Source organism: Salmo trutta, chromosome 37, assembly GCF_901001165.1.
Source record: "Salmo trutta chromosome 37, fSalTru1.1, whole genome shotgun sequence".
NCBI classification, from domain to species: domain Eukaryota; kingdom Metazoa; phylum Chordata; class Actinopteri; order Salmoniformes; family Salmonidae; genus Salmo; species Salmo trutta.
This window is the reverse complement of record NC_042993.1, coordinates 32,449,627-32,466,004: the sequence shown is the minus strand read 5'-3', so window position 1 is coordinate 32,466,004 and position 16,378 is coordinate 32,449,627. Positions and strand designations below refer to the sequence as shown.

At 44.3% G+C, this 16,378-nt stretch overlaps 1 protein-coding gene across 1 annotated transcript; it reads left to right on the top strand.

Annotated features, from left to right (window-relative positions):
- The first annotated feature begins 352 nt into the window (after nt 1-352).
- On the top strand, nt 353-7,280 carry prdm13 (PR domain containing 13). The gene is made up of 4 exons (XM_029738117.1): nt 353-874; nt 2,408-2,539; nt 2,657-2,777; nt 5,026-7,280. The coding sequence occupies exons 1-4, from the start codon at nt 701-703 to the stop codon at nt 6,492-6,494; spliced, it is 1,896 nt and encodes a 631-aa protein (XP_029593977.1). The 5' UTR covers nt 353-700; the 3' UTR covers nt 6,495-7,280.
- Nucleotides 7,281-16,378: the final 9,098 nt, after the last annotated feature.

Below are 16,378 nucleotides of genomic sequence, written 5' to 3'. Positions count from 1 at the left end.
TGCTATTTTTCTGGTGGTTCTGGTACCTGCCCGATCTCAACCCGGCACACGCCGGGAGTCAATAGAAGTTAACAAGTCTTCCAAGCATTCCTGCTCCTTTTGTTAAACTAGGGACACACAATGCAGCCAAACGGAGATAATAAAGAGCTTTGAAGTATATAAACCCAAAATAACGCAACCAAGTAGATTTAAAGTAGTGACTGATTTCCATAAACGGGTTTGTAAAAGAACAATAAAAAGGGGAGAATTTATGGAGAAATTATACAGTGGATTTGTCAGTTAAAATATCGGAGCTGTCTGGGGTACAAAGCCACATGCTGAGGATTAATGGTAGCTCCAGACCTTTGATTCTGCACTATTTTTTCTCTGCCCTTGACAAATTGGATTTTGGGGATGGGAAGGTCGCCTGGCCCATTGTCTCCTGGCCGTTTTTGGAGCAATTCATTATGTGCAAGGGTGAGGGAAAGTCTCCATGTGACCATCTCAGCCCGTTTTCTCCCCACAGCTGCCGAAAGAGCCAAACTCTCTCACACCGCGCGCATACTGCTCGCCCTTGCGCGTTAATGTGTCGAGGGGGTACCTTGCTGCTCCATTAGAAAAGCCGGATCACATACGCCACCGCATCACTTTGCGGGCGGAGATTGGCCTGTCCTCATCTCTGTGACTCCTTCTTGTCTCAATCAGTCACTGCGTGGTCTTCATGGTTCTCAAACCACTGCACGGAGAGCCAGCCATGCAAGCAACTCGGGCATCCACTACCAGTGTGTTTGCCGACTGCAGCATCCCGGCCGGCCTGCGGATAGGACCGGTGCCGGGCATCTTCAAACTAGGGAAATACGTTACTGATCGCAAAGAGGTCGTAACCAAGAGAAAGGTAAGCACAGTTTTTATTATGTAATTAAATATGATTTATTCCTAATTATTTCTGATTTTTTTTTTTTTTTACAATTCTGCTTTTGTGGGATGATTTTTGCAGGCTTCCGAATTGAATTACAAACTAACGGAAGAAAAATTTGCCTACAGTGGCATTCTAATAAAGATCATCCTGTTTAAATGACAGATAATTCCATCATAACCATTATCACTTTTAGGCCTATATTAATACTCATATTATTATTTATGTATAAGACTGATATGAATAATGGATGAATTTCGAAAACATTATTTTCTTTCTTAAGGACCTACATTTAATTATCAGGGCAGGTAAAGGGGACACAGTGATTTTTTAAAACATTTTGAACCAGACCTGTCAAAGTTCATTGGGTCTTCGGTTATTAATTGGTTCGTGCTGTCAGGTTGGAAATAATTGAGTTATATTAGTGGGACGACTTGTCACTCTGTGCGTTTACTTAACCGCCCTAATAGGGCAACCTGGGGTGCTATGTGAGATTTCATTTCCTCGTCCACTTTAAATTTCACAGGCTAGTAGGCAAGTTATTCAAATTAACCATTTAATTTTAATGCACTCCGGCCATGGAAAGATGCTAAGGCATAGACCGCAGCCTCGAGGTATAAAATAAGAATATGGATAAGAAATGCTAAAATATAGCCTATAGAAATATATAGAACATCTAAAATAACATTCCTGCAACATATCTTTATTAATACAATATGGAACTACCAGAAATGGATGCTATTTCTATTTTCATTTCATGTTAATTTATTGATTTAACATCTTTTTTTTTATACAGGCTAATTGTTTATTGGTGAGTTTATGGTCCTTAACAAACCAATAGATAAGTACCCTACATTATAACTGCATTATAAATATAGGCATAGGCCTACACCCTGCTGTCGTCGTTTGTGATTGATGCGGCTAAATGCATCGCCCTGGGCTCCAAGTGATGCATCAGGTGCAATCTCCGTGTCAAATGTCACGCTTCAATCTTTAATTTGCTTGAACAGTTTAGAAACCCTTTGACACTTCTCAAATTCGTTTCCCATATCAACTCAATTATGTGTCATTCTCCCTGGTAAATTATCACCGCTGGTTAACATAGCGGATAAAGACGCATTCAACGCATTGGCACACCTCAAGGTAGGCTATAGCCTATCATTTAGCCACTGGGCATAATAACAATCTATCATTTAGCCACTGGGCATAATAACAATCACATTTACAAACAATTAATTCACTATTTAATAAACCAATATTTCTGAAACTAAAGCCTTGAATGTGCTAAGCCTATACGAAAAGAAACACAAAGCTTTTTTTATGCTCCAATTGCGGTCAAGCGTGACGTCACAATATGAAATATGAAACTCTGTTTCTGATTTATTCGTAAACTATTATAAACTGCGGCTGCCGGCCTTTTAGCGAGCTGTGATTTTATCGAACGTTATTATCAAATGTTGGGCCTTTATTAGCATAATTGCTAACGTTGAACCATCCATGTTGTGAATCTAGATTCGGCTGCTGAGGGGGGAAATCGTGGATGAATCAGGTTGCCCTGTGCCAGACTGGATTGGGTGCATCCGGGCGGCCAGAAACAGTCAAGAACAGAACTTGGAGGCTGTCTCAGATCTACCTGGTGGGCAGGTCAGTACTGTGCTTTATTCGAAAATGCATAAAGCTCAAGTCATTTGATAAAAATAAAAAATAAACTCAAGCTGAAACAGTTAGTTGCATGCATCTAACGTTGCTCTTTTACGTTAGATTTTCTATCGTGTGCTGACGGAGATCCCAGCAGGCGAGGAGCTGAGTGTGTGGTACTCCAACACTCTGGCTCAGTGGTGCGACATCCCTACCACTGCCACTCCAACACACGACGAGAAAGGTAAGAACACTGTAGAATGACCCTGTAATGGAACCATACACAACGATGAAAAAAGTAGCCAAAAATTGATCATGGATATTTGTTTGCCGGTTGGTTCAACACGCTCAATGCACGATCGAAATCCACATGTATGATTATTTATTTTTATTTAACGAGGCAAGTCAGTTAAGAACTAATTCTTATTTACAATGACGGCCTAGGAACAGTGGGTTAACTGCCTTGTTCAGGGGCAGAACGAGAGATTTTTACCTTGTCAGCTCGGGGTTTCGGTTACTGGCCCAACGCTCTAACCCCTGTGCTATTGTCCAAACAAAAGTTTTAATAGAAATGGATTAGGCTACAGTATAGGCCTGATGCAGCTTCTTACTGGCTTTGACATTTTGTGAGTTCCATCATTGCACAGTTAAGTGACTGTCCAAACCTTGGCGTCCATTTATTATAATCAATTTCTGTGGAAAGGTTGTAGGCCAATATTTTCACGGTTGACAAATGTGCATGCCCAGAGCATACATTTCGATTCCGGGTTAATTTGATGGTTTTATTTACATTAAAAAGTGAACTGGTCTTGTTAACTAAATAGGCTTGACAGAATTTCATTGTAAACAATTCAATAATAAAATAAAAATGTGTAAAACAGCCAGCAATATGCCTAACCACTACCTACTAAGCTTCGTTGTGCTAGTGTAATAAACAGAAAATAATAATAATAATAATAACTTTCCTTCCCAAAAAATATTATCTGGATATTCCAACAGTGGCGTCGATGCCATGGGCTTGTATGCGTGTCGAATTATAGCCTAATCATATGGTCACCAGCAAAATATTCCGGTTTTAATCAGATTACACCTAACGGATACCGCCTACTCAGGAAAATTCGATAACTGTGTTTAGATTAAATTATAATGCCTAGTCTAAATTCTTTCACGGATTTGCGATTTCGTTCTGTATTATGTTTCATGTTTTGTGTGAAACCCAGGAAGAGTAGCTACTGCTTTTGCAACAGATAATGGGGATCCTACTAAAATACCAAAATACCAATACCGATCTATTACTGCACTCTTAGAAAAAAAAAGGTTCTGGATAGAACGAAAAAGGGTTCCATGCTTGCTGCATATATGGTACCCCTTAAGGGATTCTATGTAGAACCTTTAGGGCTGCCATATATGACGCAAGCAATAGAACCCTATTTGGATCTATCTATAATATTTTTTGCAATTACTCTGTCTGAGATGAATTGGGCATGATAAATGGAGGGCCTGACAATCATTTTCAAGATATAGCCTACCAAAATTATATTCGACTGTTACACTAATTACAGTGACAGGCACATGGAATAAACCCGCAATTTAAAAGCAGGGATAGGCGTGTTTTAACAATCATCAAAGCAGACGATAGTAATTCATAGGGGGACAGAGGTTAACAAATGTCATCGCCTCATTAATATTCATGTACTCGAAAGCAAATGAATTCAAAAAAAGGTGCTTTACGGTAAATTAGCTGGCTACATAAGGTATTGTTGTCTAATGAATGCTAACTTTTATGTGGGATGTTTATTGCCCTGATTTGTGGCGAAGCACTTTCTGCTGCTCTCAGTCCAATACACCGGGCGCTCCTTGACATACGCGTCCTATTATTTTGCGTTAACAGATGGGCCAGCCTTATTGTCTATTGCGATTTGCGATTTCAAGCAACAGCTGCTGTCACTTCTACGGGAAAGAGCACAGAGAAAGTCCCCCTATTCAACGTATTGGTTTCGGAGCGACAGATTGGACGGGGCGTTTGCTCTTTTGATGGCGATGATAAACAACAGCCCTATAAGGATTACAAAATCATTACATCTATATAATTGACCTCCTATTGTTCAACTTGTGTCATTGCTCACGTTTGATGAGGTGGATAGGGTTAATATACTCTGTCGCCTATTCAAAACATGAATCCCATTGGAAAACGAATAGATTCATCAAGGGATTTACCCAAAACATTTAAATAAGAAACGGTAAAGATCTGGATGTGGCACAAAATAACAGTACAGTTTGAGGTTACTCTAATAGACCACTGGGAGCTTCTGCAGATGGAACATCAGTCGTAAAGCACCCGATAATAGGCTTCTACACTCACAAAGCAATAGATAGGAATGTGTAGTAACACACATGTTCAAGATTGAAAGTGCTTTATTGACAGAAGTGAGGAGATTCAGGAATATGGAGACCCATCGATATAAACCGTATGTCTCTCTGCTTCTCTACAGGTGAAGAACGCTACATTTGCTGGTACTGCTGGAGAATATTTAAATATCCCAACACACTCAAGGCCCACGTCCATTTCCACTGCGCTCTGAGCAACGGGCGGAGCTTTGTGAACAGCGAGCAGGCCAGGAGCACAGACAGCTTCAGCAGGTCACCCAAATCCGGGGACATTCCCTACACCTCCGCCGCGCCCAGGAACGGCCACAACACCTCCATCTCAGACTCTGTCAGACGGAGCGTGTCTTCCTCACCTTTCCTCAACAAAGTTGGCGTAGCAAAGAAACCCAGCTCTGAGGAGCAGGACAGAGCACTTGACATGAGCGTTACCTCGGCCAGAAACCACGGACATCTCATGGGCCTTGGCGCAACGTCTTCAATGTTGAGCAACATGGGGTTCCACCCAGGCGTGCGCTCTGCATTCAAGCCCATGGGCCAATCCAAGGTCCCCGCGGCTGACGTCTACAGAGAGGAAACTAATGGGAAGCATAATGGACTAGGCTTCAGCAAACTCATGGGGAACATGAAATCAACGCGAGCCTTGAATGAACCTTTGACCGTAAGCCATCCCTCCAAGTGCGTCCATCCATTAGATTCTACATCTCCCGTGGTCCCGTGCGCAAACGCCATCAGGGGTTTTCCGTTAATACCTCATTTTGAGGAGACATCGGCTTTCAAGCACGTGGAGAGCCGGATGCACTCTGGACTGTCACCCTCGCGCTACTCTCAGATGTCCTCTGGATTCCATTTTGAGAGGTTTTCTCTGCCTCAATTTGATGGCATCAAGCCATATAATGGAGATTGCAATATCCCCCTCATGCCATTCACCGTGTACAATGGGGAGCTGCTTTATAGTTCACCATACTACCCACTGAAATTCCATTTTAGCAATCTCCTAAAATACCCGGAGACAATGTCCTACTTTGGCGCACCTGCACTCAACCAAGAACTGGGTTCAATAACCAACATTGACAGGGAGATAGCCATGCACACTCAACAGTTGTCTGAAATAGCCGTTGAAAAGAACCGAACCAGGCTCGACTCTATGCCCACTGCTAACACAGGCTCAGGGAAGCCCAAAAAGGGACACTTATGTCTTTACTGTGGTAAACTGTACTCTCGGAAATACGGACTCAAGATTCACATGAGAACTCACACAGGGTACAAACCATTGAAGTGCAAAGTTTGTTTTCGGCCTTTCGGTGACCCCAGCAACCTGAACAAGCACATCCGTCTGCACGCGGAGGGGAACACCCCGTACAGGTGCGAGTTCTGTGGCAAGGTGCTGGTGCGCCGGAGGGATTTGGAGCGTCATGTCAAATCAAGGCACCCTGGACAAACAATAAAAAAAGCTGAGGACAAAACCGATGGCATATTCGAGGATCAAGAACAAAAGAGCGACAATGACAGCGACGTTGATGTATGCTTCACCGATGATCAGAGCGACCAAGAATCCAGTAAAATAGATGATTAATTGAGATTTTGACACGTATAGGGCTATGGCAAAGACGGCACAATGTTTTGTGAAATGGTTACAGGTTACCTGTACATATTTCTGTGTAATTTATGATTTCCCCAAGGAGCGAAAGTTATTTATGTATGTTTTATAGCTATTGAAAATGCAATTGTTAAAAAAAAAGATCTGATTAGGACTAGACAATTTTCAAATGACAGCTTTTTCTTTTACAACAATGTCCTATTCGTTTCAGATAATAACAAAGTATAGGCAGTATGATTTCAGAATTGTATAATATCACAGCCGATGATAATGAATTTATTTTTGTATATGCTAATTGGTAGCCAATATGTTCCCCAAATAGAGGTCGGCTGCACTTTAAAACACTTATTGCTATTTTTTTCATTCATTTCAATTACAATTACTTAAATGTTGCACTTTCTTGAATTGGCATTTAATTGTTTTTAGGGCAAAGTTGAAAAGGCTCAGCAAATATGTATAGCAGTTAGTACCAATCCATTATTTAAGGATCTTGTTTATACTAGAAAATAACATCTGATTTAAACAGCATCATGTACAAATGTAAGAATATGATATTTCACTGTTTAGTGAAAAAGTGTTGTATGTTTGTTCATAAGTGATATTGTATATTGACAATATTTTCCTCTTGTTCATTGAGTTGTTCCTTTTTAATAAATGTAATTTAAAACTTTGAAATTGTTTGTAACTTGCTTGATTCAAATATATAGTCTACTCTCAAGCCTACTTGTTTATTAAGCTATCTAATGCACAGAAAATAAATTCCCCTCGCTGTTAACTGCCATGGTTAGTGTACTAATGAATAATTCGATACTCCACTTTTAGCCTACATTGTAGACAGGGTTATCAGGATGCTAGTCTCTATATTAACTGTGCAGTTAAAGTTAAGATTATTTCAGTTTGAAGACGTTTTTCAAATGGGGTGTCCTCTGAATTCCTCTGAGGACGCTATCGCACCCGGACAAAACGCTTGGCTGTACGCATTACAGTAAACCCGCAATATATCTCACCACTGTAGAGCATGGTTTACCCATTAAAAATAAGAATTGACTAGTCGACGAGCGTTGGGCCGTTTATAAAGTAGGCCTACTGGGTTCTTACTTTAGTAAATACAATATTACATTTGATTAAAGAGGTTATATATATTATATCATCATCATCATCAAAATGGTCTACAACCAATTGTCTGATCAACAAGTAAGAGATTCAACAAAATCCAGGTAAATTGAAAACAAACAAAAACGTGGGGTCTGCAACAAGTAGGCTTCTAGATACATACTGGATACATTTTATTCAAATAAAAAATAAAAAAATCGAAATTTCATTAAGAAAATAAATAAACATGGTCCGTTTCCAACACATTCATGAATTTATACGAATGTGTGCTGAAATGCCTGGCTGGAAATGAAATGAAGTCAACCTCAATCTTGATAGAGAGCTAAACCTTCGACAACATGCACTAGTCACGAAATAAAGTCAACTTCTCCTTATAGAGATAACGAACAGTTTTAACCGTGCAGTGAAAATGCTTCCTTCCTACATTGTGCGTAAAAGTGCAGTTCCAGGAACGTGTCTTGTTCCGTGGAAAGAGCAGATCTAATCTTAAAATAACAGCAGGTCAGATTTATGGCCTGTTGTAAAAGGAACACTTAAAAGGTCATAATACGTTGATTTGGGTAAAAGATGACATCCAGAAAAGGGTTAGAACAAAAATATTGATGCATTTGAGACGCAGATAGTTCTAAAATAGTATAAAGTGAATAACACCCATAAAAAAAACAAAAAAAACAACAACACTGGTTTTCTCAGTTTGAAACAAAAGTCTATCAGACATTTTAACGACTCTCGTTGTCTACTTTTTCCTTTGCTAAAGGGCTTTGGGTCTCGTTTCCCAGTTGCGATGTAACTTAAGCATTATGATGATCGTACCAGATACATAACTACTTCCAGCCAACTTTTTAAGCGCGTTTCCCAAACAACCACGCAGAGAGAACGTTCGCTAGACCATATGTTGATACTGATAGAATCGGAAGAAAAGCAGCGCTGTTCTCAGATCAGCTTTCTCCATTAAAACCTTAACATTATAATTATTACACAACACTGACGACGGATGAGTTCCTAGAGAGATATTACCACCTATGGCTGCAAATAGTCTATTGAGATGGCTTATCATTATGTAATATCTGGTGTAGGCCTAATTCTCCTGTCTTATCTGGTGTCCAGTGTTATCTTATGCTCCCTCTAAATCTCCCATCTCTCTCTCTCTCCCCTCCCAGTGGTCCATGCCTTAGGACTACCTTGCCTGATGACTCCTGGCGGTGCTAGAAGGGTGCAATTGCTGCCAGCTATTCAGGGCGTTCCTGCATGTGGCCATTCCTGCGTCTACAGGAATGTATGCTTCTATTGGTCATTTTTTAAGCTAGGACAGGTAGAGGCACTCCAGTACAGTAGGTGGTGTTAATGCACAATAATGTTGGATGCCAGCCGATGATGAACCCCACAGAAGAAGGGGAGGTGGCAATAATGGTAGCTAGCTAGCTGTACACCGGTAGACAGTGCCCTTTGTCCCTGCCCGTCGGCACTGTTTTCCCGCAGTTCTGTTAACGGCGGCAAGGGCAGGTGTTAGGCAGGAGAGAGCGAAGGACACTGTGCTAGCTTAGTCAGCTAGTCCGGTGCACAGTAGGCGGGAGGCGACACTGTGTGCTAGCTAACTAGCATGTTAGCTAGACAGGGTGTCCCAAATCATCAAGCTAGCTAGTTAGCTAACCCCAGCCTCCCGCCTGCTGTGCAAGTGTCGGTAACGGTGTCGGTAACAACTCTAGCTAGTCAGCTAGCACATGGTGTTGCTCCAGCAAGCGGAAGGCGGGGGCGACCGGAAGACAGTGTCCTTTCCCCCCGCCTGTCGCGCACTGTTTTCCCGCAGTTCTTTTAACATGGTGAGGGCAGGTGTTCGGCAGGTAGGAGAGAAGGACACTGCTCCCGCTAGCTAGCGTTCATGCAGGAACCAATGGGGTGATCGAGGTGGGGCGTTCATGCAGGAACCAATGGGATGCTCGAGGGGGGTGTTCCTGCAGATGCAGGAATGCCTACATGCAGGAACGCCCGAATTGTGGGCTGCAGTTGCACACTATTGGGTCGTGCTGCTGATCCAGTTTCTGCGATCTGCCTGCGGTTCCGGACTTGCTGTTTGCCCCCCCCCCCAACTCTCTCTCGCTCACCTGCTGTCTCGATCCTCTAAATACTTGGCTATGAAAAGCAAACTGACATTTACTCCTGAGGTGCTGACCTGTTGCACCCACTATAACCATTGTGATTATTGTTGACCCTGCTGGTCATCTATGAACATTTTAACATCTTGAAGAACAATCTGGCCTTAAAGGCCATGTGCTCTTATAATCTCCACCAGGCACAGCCAGAAGAGGACTGGCCACCCCTCAGAGCCTGGTTCCTCTCTACGTTTCTTCCAAGGTTCCAGCCTTTCTAGGGAGTTATTCCTAGCCGCCGTGCTTCTACATCTGCATTGTTTGCTCTCTGAGGTTTTAGGCCCGGTTTCTGTATGAACACTTTGTGTCAACCGCTGATTTAAAAAGGGCTCTATGAATACATTTGATTGACTGATTGATTGGTTATGCCTACCCAATAATAATGTACTGAATCACAGATCGGGCACAACATTGCGCACGTTGTCACACATCAGGCCAAAAATTTGACAGTAGCCTAGTCACAAAATAGAACTCAATTGATTGAACATGAAATTGATTTCAATATGATTTAAATAGCCTATATAGGCCCATGTAGCCTATGTAGATTTTAATGCAGTCATCTCGGTTTTCATTTGAAGCATCATTTTATCCTTCATTTGTTTATAAAATTGCAAATACTTTAGCAACTTTGTATTTGTAGGCCTAATGAACTTCGTTCTGAAGTTATTGGCAGTCACAGTCAGGCAGATAGAATCAAGATGTTTAGGCTATGTTTAGCAGAGATCTTCTGTGAATAAAGTGAAGCAGAAGGGCCAAAAAGCATCTGATGATTTACTTTTGCTGCTCTACGCAGGTAGGCTATCTGTCTGACTGACTGACTGCAGAACGAAGTTGACAACAAATACAAATTTGCCAAAGTACTTGCAATGATGTACCCAATTTGTGATTTAGTGCATTATTATTGGGTATGCATAGTAAGCCACCTCAATATTTGCAGCCATAGGTGGTAATATCTCTTTAGGAGCTGATCCGTTGTGACTATTGCTGAATAATTATAATGCTAAGGTACGACACGAGTGTGTAAAATTCTAATGATGAACACATCCTCCGCTGCACCTTGGTCTAATTCTGACGACGGCCGTTACAGAATCACCCACCAACAACAGACCAAGCTGCTTCATCCCCACACCAGGAGGGGATGAAGCAGCGTGCTCGGGAGGTAATGGCATCCTGGTTGCTGGAGGTTTTGGAGTCAAGGATTGACTGGACATGGGAACAATTATTTGACCACTGCAACAACCTGCCAAGGGAGCGCGACGGACACGAGAGGCAGCCCCCATTTTTTCTTTTTTGGGGGGGCACACGGGGAGTGTGGCAGAGTCAGGTTGGAGACCTGAGCCAACTCCCCGTGCTTACAGGAGGCAGCGCAGTACTGGTCAGGCACCGTGTTATGCGGTAAAGCGCACGGTGTCCCCAGTACGCGTTGATAGCCCGGAGCACTACATGCCAGCCCCCCGCAAGTGCCATGCGAAAGTGGGCATCGAGCCAGGTCGGAGTGTTCCAGCTCGGTCCAGGCTATCCTGCACCGGCGCTGCGCACTGTGTCTCCGGGGCGCTGGGAGGGCTCAGTTCGGCCTATGCCTGCGCTCCGCCCGTGCCGGGCAAAAGTGGGCATTCAGCCTGGAGTTTGGGTGGCAAGCCTACGCACCAGAACTCCAGTGCGCCCCCACAGCCCGGTTTATCCTGTGCCTCCTCCTCGGACCAGGTCTCCAGTGGGTCGCTCCAGCCTGGTTTATCCTGTGCCTCCTCCACGGATCAGGCCTCCAGTGGGTCTCCCCATCCTGGTCAGTCCTGTGCCTCCTCCACGGACCAGGCCTCCAGTGGGTCTCCCCAGCCTGGTGAATCCTGGGCCAGAGCCGCCAGAGCCGCCCGCCAGTCCGGAGCCGCCAGAGCCTCCCGCCAGTCCGGAGCTGCCCGCCAGTCCGGAGCCGCCAGAGCCGCCCACCAGTCCGGAGCCGCCCGCCAGTCCGGAGCCGCCAGAGCCACCCGCCGGCCCGGAGCCGCCAGAGCCGCCCGCCTGTCCGGAGCCGCCAGAGCTGCCCGCCTGTCCGGAGCCGCCAGAGCCGTCGGCCGGCCCGGAGCCACCAGAGCCGCCCGCCGTGCCTGCGCCCAGGGCCAGGCCTCCTTCATGTCTCCCCAGCCTGGTGAGTCCTGTGCCTGCGCCCAGGGCCAGGCATCCTTCATGTCTCCCCAGCCTGGTGAGTCCTGTGCCAGCGCCAGCCGGGCGCAGCCAGGGACGCCCGCCAGCCGGACCGCAGCCAGGGACGCCCGCCAGCCGGGCGCAGCCAGGGACGCCCGCCAGCCGGGCGCAGCCAGGGACGCCCGCCAGCGGGGCGCAGCCAGGGACGCCCGCCAGCCGGGCGCAGCCAGGGACACCCGCCAGCGGGGCGCAGCCAGGGACGCCCGCCAGCCGGGCGCAGCCAGGGTCGCCCACCAGTCCTCCGGCGCAGCCAGGGGCGCCACCTAAGTGGGCGAAGCCAAGGGTAGAGTGGAGTCCACGTCCCGCACCTGAGCCGCCGCCGTAGGAAGGCCCACCCGGACCCTCCCCTTCAGAGTCAGGTTTTGCGGCCCGGAGTCCGCACCTTTGGGGGGGGTACTGTAACGCCCTGGCCATAGAGAGGGGTTTTTTGTTCTTTATTTTGGTTAGGCCAGGGTGTTACATTGGGTGGGCGTTCTATGTTCATTTTTCTATGTTGGCTGGTTTCTTTGGTTTGGCCGTGTGTGGCTCCCAATCAGGCACAGCTGTAGTTCGTTGTTGCTGATTGGGAGTCACACATAAGTAGCCTGTTTTTCCTTTGGGTTTTGTGGGTGATTGTATTCTGTTAGAGTATTTCCTGACAGGACTGTTTTGCTGTTGTCTTTTGTTTATTTTTGTAGTGTTCTCTTTTTCAATTAAAATTATAATGATGAACACATCCTCCGCTGCACCTTGGTCTAATTCTGACGACGGCCGTTACAGAGTGAAGGCTGATCCGAGGGTGGCATTGCTTTTCTTTTGATCCCATCAGTATCGACACATGGTCTAACAACGTACTTTGCAAACTTTATCTCTACATGCTTGTTTGGGAAACACTATTAAAAAGTTGGCTCGTAAATAACGATGCAACTGGTACGATTATCGTAATGCTTATGTTACATCACAACTGGGAAATGAGGCCCTGAGCTATACCGAAGCCAGTTATGCCGAGGCTCTCTGGTGATTCCGTTTCCCCGTGATGGATGACGTTTGACCGCCGATTGAGTGCGAGCCTGTGGGAAGAAGCGACTGGATACGAAGTACATTACGACTGCTCAGATGTCAGGGGCCCTCTCCTGAAGATAGGCACCACAATAATTGAACAGGGCCACAATAATTGTACAGGGCTTCGTTTCCCAGAGCCTTCGTAGTTGGAGGCATTCTGAAGCCTTTGGGGCTTTCACCAAATTGTTCCGAAAAAGGTTCATTACTCTGAGCTTTTAACACAATGCAAATTAGTGATATCGTCTGGTTAGCAATGAAAAGCAGGGTTTGATGTTCATATAGAAGTTTATTGCACACTATAGCATATCTCCGTGGCGCAGTAGTTAGTCGCCTATTATCAGTTAGCTACTGTTACAGGTTCGCACCTTCCATCATGCTTCCCTTTTTTGAAGTGAATACTGTTTTTTGTTGTCAGAAATTGTGAATCTAAGACATTATTTAGGATAGAAGCTTATACTTTACTAAATAAAACAAATTGTTTGAACAACAATGTGCAGAAAGTGTGGCGTCACTATTTTCTAAATAAAATGCCCTCGCCAGGATTCGACCCCATTCACTGTGGTCTGAGAGTGTTCTTGTCCCTGTCCCCAACTCTACCTGCTAAGCTACCAATCAGGTGACACTATTGTATATGAAAAAATTCTAAGTACATTGTAAATACGGTGTCAAGCAGAGGTGAGCATTTCAAAGCAGCTTAGAATTGAAGAAGCACCAGAAATCAGTGAGATCTCACATTTTACAATACACGGTTTGAAAAACCATGTGATCAAACAAAGCTTCAGATGTCACTGATCACGTGATAATGTTACTTTGAAACGCCCTGGCTTTAACTGTTAGAGAGTTTGATCACAGCATTTGGTGGATGCCAGGTGCAGAAAGAGGCCCAAAGATATACAATCATTCATATTGTCTCTTATGCAGGCAAGGCAGATTGGTGGAGATAATAGGGTTACTCCTGGAATAAGTGGACCTACTGTAGGAAATGTTGCTTATGTTGGTCCAGACACGGATACGAGACCTGTTCACAAATCTTGCTCTCACAAATGTGTCGTTTCAAAGGGCACCTTAATAGTTAATCAGATTTACTTTATAGCCTTCATTGGAAAGGTTACCAATCTGACTGCGTTTGTGGAAGGAAGAACTGCCAAGTTGAAGATTATAGTGGAAGCAACAACATCGTTTTTAGGAATAACAGATGTTATTGTTGCCATGGTTGTTGATATCTTGACTCCTAGTAATACTAATGATGGAATGCCTCAGTATGATGATAATTAGAGTTATGGTTTTTGTTATCCTTCAGTGGAATGCCAGCAGCCTTATTGCTAACGGTCAGGAGTTGAAGACATACATAACAGATTTAGAGATCAAACCTGATGTTATATGTGTTCAAGAAACATGGCTTAGACCACATCTTGATTTTAGTATCCCTGGTTATTGCTCAATCAGATCTGATAGATCAACTGGACTGGGTGGTGGGTGTGCAACGTTCATAAGGGAAGGTCTTGCATATTGTAATATACCTGTCCCATCTGAATATCAATGTGTGATGGTGGAAATCTACAGTGCAGGTAGGAATATTAAGTTACAACATTTTTACAAGCCTTGTCATCAGCTATCTGTAGCGATATTTGATGAAATATCAGGGGAATTGGGCTCTTTAGAGATATGGTTTTGGAGACATTAATGCACCTAATAGCTTATGGGGAAGTACATATATAGATGTTAATGGTACTATTGTGGAAGATATGATGGAAACAAGAGCATTAGTATGTCTTAATAACAATGGATGTTTTACAAGAGTTGATGTTGTTAGAGGGATTACATCCTGCCTGGACCTCACACTGGCTTCTAACTCTATTGCATCTATGTGTGAGTGTGAATGCGTCTATGAGTACCTTTCAGAATATGGTGATTTCATGAAGCAGACTGGGAAAGTTTGGTGATCAATGCTTAAAGGCTGTTGGACAGTTGTCTTTAGAGAGGCCGGTTGATACACGTGCTGCCTCTGTGTCCTCTTTGATTTTGAGTGCTGCAAATATGTACCAGTGAGTGAAGTGGATGAGAAAAGGAAGGTGGTGCCTTGATGGACTGAAGAGTGCACTGCGGCTATTCGAGAAAGAAATAGGGATTACAGAGTGTTGCGTAGGAGTATGACACATGGAAATCTACTTGATTTCCAAAGAAAGAGAGCTTGAGTACGTAGAGTCAATAAGTCTGTAAAAAAATGCATGGTGGCAGTTCTGCTCTACAATAGGCAGGGGTACTGAGCTGGGGAATGTACACTACCATTCAAACGTTTGGGGGTCACTTAGAAATGTCCTTGTTTCTGAAAGAAAAGCACATTTTCTGTCCATTAAAATAACATCAAATTGATCATAAATACAGTGTAGAGGTTGTTAATGTTGTAAATGAGTATTGTAGCTGGAAACGGCAGATTTTTGGGGGGAATATCCATATAGGCGTACAGAGGCCCATTATCAGCAACCATCACCCCTATGTTCCAATGGCACGTTGTGTTAGCTAATCCAAGTTTTTCATTTTAAAAGACTAATTGATCATTAGAAAACCCTTTGGCAATTATGTTAGCACAGCTGAAAACTGTTATTCTGATTATAGAAGCAATAAAACTGGCCTACTTTAGACTAGTTGAGTATCTGGAGCATCAGTATTTGTGGGTTCGATTACAGGCTCAAAATGGCCAGAAACAAATACATTTTTCTGAAACTTGTCAGTCTATTCTTCTTCTGAGAAATCCAGGCTATTCCATCAGAAAAATTGCCAAGAAACTGAAGATCTCGTACAACGCTGTGTCCTACTCCCTTCACAGAACAGTGCAAACTGGCCCTAACCAGAATAGAAAGAGGGGTGGGAGGCCCCGGTGCACAACTGAGCAAGAGGATAAGTACATTAGAGTGTCTACTTTGAGAAACAAACGCCTCACAAGTCCTCAACTGGCAGCTTCATTAAATAGTACCCGCAAAACACAAGTCTCAACGTCAACAGTGAAGAGGCGACTCCGGGATGCTGGTCTTCTAGGCTGTGTCTGTGTTCTTTTGCCCATATACCTTTATTTTTATTGGCCAGTAGAATGCCAGCATCCTGGAGTCGCCTCTTCACTGTTGACGTTGAGACTGGTGTTTTGCGGGTACTATTTACTGTATCTCAGTGCTTGAGGCGTCACTACATACCCGGGTTCAATCCCAGGCTGTGTCATAACCAGCCGTGACCGGGAGTCCCATAGGGCGGCGCACAATTGGCCCAGCATCGTCCAGGTTAGGGGAGGGTTTGGCCAGGGGGGCTTTAATTGGCTTGTCGCATTCTAGCGACTCCTTGTGGTGGGCTTGCAGGCTGACCCTGGTC

Coding starts and splice junctions, on each gene's coding strand:
- prdm13 (XM_029738117.1), top strand. CDS start 701: ATGGTTCTCAAACCACTGCACGGAGAGCCAGCCATGCAAGCAACTCGG. Junction 875..2,407: donor AGGTCGTAACCAAGAGAAAG/GTAAGCACAGTT, acceptor TTGTGAATCTAG/ATTCGGCTGCTGAGGGGGGA. Junction 2,540..2,656: donor CAGATCTACCTGGTGGGCAG/GTCAGTACTGTG, acceptor CTTTTACGTTAG/ATTTTCTATCGTGTGCTGAC.